Source organism: Hippocampus comes, unplaced genomic scaffold (genome assembly GCF_001891065.2).
Source record: "Hippocampus comes isolate QL1 unplaced genomic scaffold, H_comes_QL1_v1.1 scaffold34, whole genome shotgun sequence".
Lineage (NCBI taxonomy): Eukaryota > Metazoa > Chordata > Actinopteri > Syngnathiformes > Syngnathidae > Hippocampus > Hippocampus comes.
This window is the reverse complement of record NW_017805008.1, coordinates 571,551-579,931: the sequence shown is the minus strand read 5'-3', so window position 1 is coordinate 579,931 and position 8,381 is coordinate 571,551. Positions and strand designations below refer to the sequence as shown.

General features: G+C 39.4%; 1 protein-coding gene across 2 annotated transcripts in view; it reads right to left on the bottom strand.

Annotated features, from left to right (window-relative positions):
- The window catches only part of man1a2 (mannosidase, alpha, class 1A, member 2), a 125,344-nt gene that overhangs the window by 61,201 nt on the left and 55,762 nt on the right, over positions 1–8,381 (bottom strand). For both annotated transcript variants that reach the window (XM_019860102.1, XM_019860094.1), the window contains one exon: positions 610–728. In XM_019860102.1, coding sequence (XP_019715661.1) covers positions 610–728 — 119 coding nt within the window. The remainder of the gene's footprint in view (positions 1–609; positions 729–8,381) is intronic.

Sequence of the window (8,381 nt, the reverse complement as noted above, 5' to 3'; positions counted from 1 at the left end):
AACTCGACGATAAGTTACCTGCCCCCCCCCCCCTCAAATTTTCTCAACGGATTTAGACAATTCACAAAAATGATCAATTTAGGAAATAAAACGGCAGATTTCCGCATATCCGCGGAATATTGCCACCCCTGATTAAATGAGGTTAAGCTTCCCCCCACCCCCACACACACATTAAGCGTTTTAGACTGTCTCTTGCCGAGGAAAAAGTATTTCTGATATCTGTTCAGTTTGGGTGAAGCAAGCACCTGCCAGTCGTTCGATGGTCCGGCAGATTCTCAACATGGCCAAAGATTAGCTGAAACAGTCACTGTGCTTTAGCTCACGGAAACACCAGTATATACTTTTGCAGTCTTACAGTTTATTTTCTAGCTCCCCTTTGTCTCCACTTGGATAAACATCTGGACATGGCCAAAACATCTGAAAAGTACATACAAGAAGACTCATTCTCCTTAATTGTTATTGTTTAAGCATTTTTTTCCCCTGACTGAAATGTTCAATAGGATGTCATCACTACTGTTGAAAGAGCAGCATTCTTGAATTGTTGATACGATACTTTTTTTTTTTTTAATCGAAAATCGACCTGTGAATTAATTGGAGTTAGGTACACACCACACTGAAGTCCAGATTTTGCTCGATCCACTCCTGCCCGTCCTTGAACTCTTCGTGCAGACCCATGATGTACAGCGTGTCCAATGCGTCCACGATGGATGCTCCAAGCTGAGAATTACCTGCACAAGACAGATAGGGAAACTCAAGAGGGGAAAATATTTGTTCCCCCCCCTCCCAACTAGTAATCCATCCATCCATTTTCTGAACCGCTTATGCTCATTTGAAACTTTGATGAACGACCATCTCTAATATATGGACAATGAAAACAACAGGAATTCTAGCAAAATACTTCCTCTGGCCTGATTGAAGTAAGTTTCCTACCAGATGCAAGCACACCAAATCACCAATAACAGCAGTACATTGACATTCCCATAAAGCACAATCCCTTGTCACAGATTTATGACAACACTTATGATTTGACATTTAGATTTGCGTGAGAGCCATTACCAACAGTAACAGTCCCAAGTGCAATTGATCAAACATCTCATAAAGACTTATTGTGAAGAGTTAGGCATTCATTGTATGCAGCACTGCAAAAATCAGTGTCTTATTTTGGATTTTATTAGGGTGCAACTCATATGGTTTGCGACTATGAGGTGTATTGGAATATTGATATCATTTTGCTTTGAAAGTCATGTTACCAAGATCTCTTGAATGGTAGACTGCAGTCTGGATCCGGACCAAATTAAGGTCTCGTGCGGACCCATGGTCAACCGTCATTAAATAAAGTACACTCTATATATATATATATATATATATATATTTATTAAGAGTTGTCAAATTCTCGCGTTAATTGCGAAAAATTTAGCGTGTTGTTTTTTAATTGTGATAATCTAAATTTTAATCTCTAACTTTATTGTTTCTGTTGGTGGGTTGCCTCTTTATAATGTCCCTTTTTATGTGTTTGTGTGTGCTACCTGTGTTCAAGTTGTTGAGGGTGGGGAAACAATGGTCAGTCAGCCTGAAGCGGACATTGATTGGCTGTCATTATGTTTGGGCTTGTTTAGCATAATCTGATTGACTCCCATTGGAGTTGGGCGGGCCAGGTAAGCAGTGTTGAGGAGAGGAGAGGAGAGGTGAAAATGGAGGAGCATGTGAGAGTTCTCGGCCCAATGAATGGAAATTTTACATTCCAAAAACGCCCCAACGGCACTATTGATAAAGGTAGAGCATTGTGCTGAATTTGTCAGGAGAAGTTTGCTTACAGCAGCTCAAGTTTAGCCTACCACGTCAATGCAAAGCACCCAGTGGCGAGTGTAGCCACAGCTAACATTAGCACCGAAAGCGTGAGCAATATAGCGAGCCATAGCAAAGCTCTTTGCCAAACTAAACTCGAGAACACCCCACATACGAGGCATGAAGGCAGCAAAGCCGCTGTGTCCTCTGTAGCCTCGAGAAGTCATTTATGTTTATTTAAACACTTTATTTTGTAATGATGAACAGTATTATTTCTGAAGTGCTAATTTACAGCACTGTGATTTAAGGGTCTGTTTAATTTATTTTGCATTATCCGAAGCAAGTTCAGTGTTCAGTACTTGTATAGCTCAGAAAAGTATTCTTACTGTTTTTGAGATGTTAACCTAAGCACTTTTTATGGACCTGAACAAAACAAAACAGTGATGTTCCCCCTGGTGGTGGAAATTAAAGGTTGCAGGTTAGACTTGGGACTAGTCTCAAATACAGCAGCAAGTAAATGGCTAGGACTGCATCTATTCAAGTCTGTTTAAAAACAATAAACCACTTTATAATGCCACTTTTTTCGTGATGTCAATCTTTTGATCTGCCTCAATAATGCAATGAATTTAAAATGAAAATAGGGGTTACTCAGCAATTTTTAGATGGCATTAAAATACATATTAATTAGATCAATTAATTAAAGATCATAATTAATTAATCTCACAATTTGTTTAATCTCTTGACAACACTAATATATATGTGCGTATGTATGTATGTATATCTTCCCATCACGTACTGTTTTTTTTTTTTTTCTCACCACAGATGCTGCACACAGTCTTACTGTACCCACTGTTGTGAGCACAACCATGATGAGCCAATCAAACCACTTGTTTACCGGAAAAGATTTGCAGGAGAAAACACAAGATAGCTTGTTTCAACGTTAAGAGGTTGACTCAGAAAACTCTGAGTTTTTCAGATTGAATGGAGGGACCACAAATTCTCTCTACAGTACTTCCAAATGATGACTCAAGCGTGCTTTTAATAGAGAAGTGGGAACTCAGAGTTTTAGTTCTGTTGTTACAGGCATCAAAATATAATTTGTAATGACATTTAGGCCTGATGTGTTTGTGCCTGTTTAGCGGATATTTACGTAATTGGTGTTCTTTGTTTTATGATATGAAGTGTTTTTAAAATGTTTGTTTAAAAAGCATGGTTTCTTCTATGTTTTGGGGAATACATTTATTGAGGTTCATTCATTGTCATCTTTTAATAGGATCGAAATTGTTTTATTCACATGTACAGGCAGCTTTTTCATGGAAATCAGCATCATACAGTGGTTCCTCATTGATTGCGGTGGTTACATTACCAAAATGAGCCACCATAGGCAAATTCTGCAAAACAGAAGTATACTTTATTTTTTTGTTCCCTCAAGAATTTCAAGGGCACATTATCCATCAGGATTGCACCTTAGGCTGCAATGTGACGCATGATTCTGGTTAAGGTAAGCCATTTAAGATTAAAATGAAAAATTTTAACTTAATTATTAGCCAAGGTTTCATCATGCTTATCCTCGTGCTGCCTGGCTGCAGAGTGCGGACCGCTAACATTTTCAGCACAGGTTTTTCCTTCCTTGTCGAGTATTGCCTGCATTGGGCTCTCTTTTTGGGAAAACTCTGAATCACCGAACAGCACATTTGAACAAGCTTTGTTCTGAGTTTCCGAATGATGTGAGTGATTCAGCGTGAACGCAACGTATTTCCCCAATGAGGGAAAGGAGATTTTGGGGGTAACGAGCCGCCTAAGGTTCCATTTTGATAAAAAAAAAAAAAAAAATCCTGAAAGAAAAAAAGTCAATCAAAATGTTTTTACTAGTCCGACTTTGAAGTGAGACAAATGGCAGGAAAACCCGGAAAATAGCAAGGAAAACCACAAGAGATGAAGTTATCGTCACAAACGCGCAACAGAGTGAAGCCGCAATAACCGAACCACGGTATATCGCTAGGGAACACAGTATTTGCCATTTTTGACAGGGCCGCTATGTGGTCGCAACTGTGGACAACTGTTTAACACATCTGCCTCACAGTTGTGGGTTCAAATCAGGGCCCATGAATCGAATGAGTTGGCTAGGCAAATCAAATCATTTTGAGGTCTGGACTTTCCCTTGAGGAATGCCGTGCAACCACACCCCTCTGAATTTTAATTTGAGAGTTCTGATTTTGACCTTCAACTATACAAAAACATTTCATTTGCATTTTCATTTCCTGTTTAGGTCTTTAAATGTCTTTCTCCAAAATTTTCTTTGAGTCCAATAGACTATCTACACATGGACAACATTGTTTGTACCCTTCTGTTCAAGAAAAATCCACAATTGTCAGTGAAATAATTGGCCTGTAACAATAAATAAATGAATAAATAAATAAATATTTGAATGAATGAATGAATATGAACGAATGAAAACCGAGCATTTGTAGACACTAGCCATGAATTTATGAGACCCACTGCTCTTTTTTTTTTTTTGAGAGGTTTAAGGTTCACAATTTAACGGCAAAAACACAGTCGGAATATTGAGGGCAATTATTGTGACAATTTAAAAGAATTTAATCTATGTATTGATTATGGAAATATATAACAATCTAAGGCTTAGTTGCAAGCACCTTTCCAGACCCTCGCTGACACTGTCCATCAATTAAATGACAAACAAAATTGTATTGAGCAAATAAAACAAATACCAAATAAAAGGCAGTGCAGTTAGGATGGGTAGGGGATATTAATGAGTCCCTTTTGAGATTGAATTTGAAACTCGTAAAAGAGACTGAGCTGCGAAGGTGAGGTGGCAAAGAGTTCCAGAGCTGGGGAGCAGGGCGGCTGAAAGTCCTGTTCCCCAAGGTGCTGAAATGAGCCAAGTGGAACGGTCAGGTGAATAGAGGAGAATCTAAGGGCACAGACTGAAGTGGCGATGTGAGGTTATCAGAGCTAATTTTTAATAGAGCTGTCTCAGTACTGCTGATTGGACAAAAACCGAAATGGAAACAATGTGGCACACAATAATCATTGTAGTCTGTGGGCACCAAGAGCTTTACAATACAACCAGCTTTTAAAAAGGAGCAGGCTTACAGAATATGGAGCGACTAAGGTGCCATATATTTTGAGTGCACTGAGTGTATTTCAATATGTCCACACTGTCTTCATGATTATCACTAATGTCCTATTTCTGTAAAATCAGGCATCTTCCATGACTGCCACTACCATTTTGTGGACTAAAAAAAAAAAAAAAAAAAACTCCCCATTCAATTCAACATATTGTATGGGGAGCTTTAAAATGTGAACCATGGTGGCAAAGTTCATATTGCTGGGAGTCCTCAATGCATACGCATGAGTGGCTGTGTTTTTTTTTTCCCCATTGCTGCCAAGCCAGACAACACATCCATCCATACAATGATCAAAGTGATCACTCTGGAACACACACAAGTCCGTTTCCACGTCCGTTTCGGTTTCCACGTTTCAAGCTTGTGATTGCTTCACACAAGTTAATAATTCGAAGACCCAAGCGGCCATATACGGTACATAAGTGTGTTTTACAACAATAGGACCAACAGTATTTGTAATTTCACATGTAGCCTACCACTGAAAACAGAGTGTGCACTTACTGTTGCCAAAACGCACAGCGGGACGCAAGCACCTCAGTTCATGGGAGCGAACTGAATGGAAAGCTGTCCTTTATAAAGCAAATAATGCCAGTTACGTTAAATGGCTGTAAATGTGGAATGTGGCAAAGTAGACATCCAGACTTGATCATCTATTTATATTATTATTTATATTATACTATTATTATATATATTTTTTTTTTCTTCAGCTTATACGAGAAGGTTTGAACCTAATGCATGTGACATATTCTATGTGCATTCTGACAGAGGGACACAGTGTTGGAGCATCTTTGCTGTATGTGCCGGTCGGCGCATTAAAACATGGAATCGCGCTGTGTGAACGGGTGAAATTCTTACCAGCACATATTGAAAAACATGACAGCATTGGCAAGCATATTGGGGGCATTGTATCTGCAACAACAAATGCAGCGAACATCCAAAACACACTAAGCGCATATTTATTCCAATGCATAAAAACAACATATCCTATCCAAATGGTTTCAAAATTCGTCATGAAAATGCTCCTGTCGTTTTCTCCCCACAGTTGCATGTACAATTTACGTTGTACTTGCCTGAATTGAAGCTTTAACTGAACACACTTACATTCTCAATGGACCCTTTTCTCTCCTATTCCTGTTCCATTATGTCTATCTTTCAAAGCTCCTCATTCCTTCGCTCAGTTACCGCGGCAGTTTCATTTAGTGCAAAAGCCTCACAGCGATGCAAGCCAAACGATGTCATTATTTAGACTCCGCTCACACCATTTTGTAAACCGTGCAAGATGAGTTGTTTTGTCTTTGAATAATGAATGCAGTGGTTTGGTTCTGGATTGAACAAAAGAAATGGGGGTGCTGCCAAAGGCTACCAACCACACCTACAGTTGATAAAAATGGTCTGCCTGCTTGTTCAAAAGCCAGGTTTTTGTGATGGACAATACGACAAAGATAAATAATTTCAGAACATTTTCCACAACAATAACATGTGCAACCCAACTGAAACTATATTTTTGAAATGGGAGGTGGATATAAACAACTGAAATCATGGTTGCACAAGTATGCACACCTCCCTAAACCTGGGGATGTGTCTGTGTTCAGAATTAAACAAATTACATTCAAGCTCATGTTAAATGCGCATCATTACACACCTGCCACCATTTAAACTGCCTCTGAATAACCCCAAATAAATTTCAGATGTTTAAATAAGCTTTCCCTAATATTGTTTCTCATAGAAGCTGGAAGGTTTTGTGCTCGCGAATACTGACTGTTATTTGGAACTGTCCACCTTGACTTCGGCCCCAGTTCAGCTCAAGAAAATAATCACTCAAAGCATGATGCTTTGTATTTTGTGACATAATCATTAATGTGTTTGTAGTGTGTCTCAAAACCAATATAACCGAAATCTCATGAAACACCTTATACACCAAATATACTGTAGGTGTGAAATATTGTTTATAAGAACAAAATTTGCATCAAAATGATTATATATCATGGCCCAGTGAGTAGATTTGATTTAATTGATCACAAATATTTCGATGGACAATAGAACAATTAGTTCTAGTTGTGTCTGAAATATTCAAGGTCAGAATATAATCTTCAAAAACACAAAAGAAGCCTTTCACATCATTTCTGATCTTCCTCCTTGGATAATGGACATGACACTTTTAGGCTGATTTGTAATGGGCCCAGCAGGAACAAACACGACAGCTTATGTTCCCAGACCCAAACAGAGCAAGTGGTACCTCTACTTACGAACGTCTCTTCATACGAAATTTTCAAGTTACGAAACGCCTCAACAGGAAAATATTGCCTCTTGTTACGAAAGAAATTTCAAGATACCAAAGGTAAAAATACAGTATGGGCTGCTACTCGCAGCTCCAAGTTTCCTGAATGCAACATACTTATAGCTGCCCTGCCAATGGCTACTACCGAGCATCATCCTGGCATACCATTGGCTAACTCTATTAGTGTAAATCTGTGTCTATGCAGCGTCCTCGTCATTCGCCCCGCATACCATGAGGCGTTCCGATAGTTTTACGTAAATGTGAATCACCCAGAAAAAGTGTTCACCAGTCGGGTGATCACTCACGATGCCGATGTTTGCCTTGGACGTTTTCGAAGGATTGTTAAAAGTCGACAAAAGCAAACGTCCTTGGAACAGTTTTTGACAAAACGCTAGGCAAAAACCACTTCTGAGAAAGAACATGAACTAAAGAGGGCAAAAAACGATGAGGACGCAGTTAAAAGTTAAATGACCATCATTTTTATTCTTTACTCTCTTCTTTGCGTTTTACATTATGCACAACTCTCATTTATTGTGCAATAATCTAATTGTAACATGTATTTGGGCATTTACATGGAAAATGCGTCTCTACTTACAAAATTTTCTACTTCAGAAATTTCTTCTAGAACCAATTAATTTCATAACTAGAGGTATCACTGTACTGGCTTTTATCGTGTTTTTAATCCAAATGTTTAATCCCAAATGTTTTCCTTTGCTTAATTATTATGTATAATTTAAAAGCATTAAATTGAATCAAAATGATATACAGAAGACGCACTGCATTATTGGGCACAGACATGGTACAAAGTAGTGATGTGCCCGACTGTGCCGAGGTACCGATGCGTGTGCCGAGTAAACCGGAAGAAAATCTGCGAAGCGCGCACCGAGGCGTGTGTCGATTATGCTTGTGGCCACGCCCGATACCTCGGAACGCGCGTTGCTCCGCCCGAAGCCTCACGGGACGGGATTCCTACGTCACCGCCAACAAATAGTTTCGCAGCGTTGCCCCGCCCGAAGCCTCACGGGACGGGATTCCTACGTCACCGCCAACAAATAGTTTCGCGGGTGAATCGAAATAAATTCGGCGCACCGGGACGATAATGAGCTCACAGGTGACGCTGACACTCAACTCGCATCTCCAAACCTCAACTCATTCCGATTCATTTTACAATG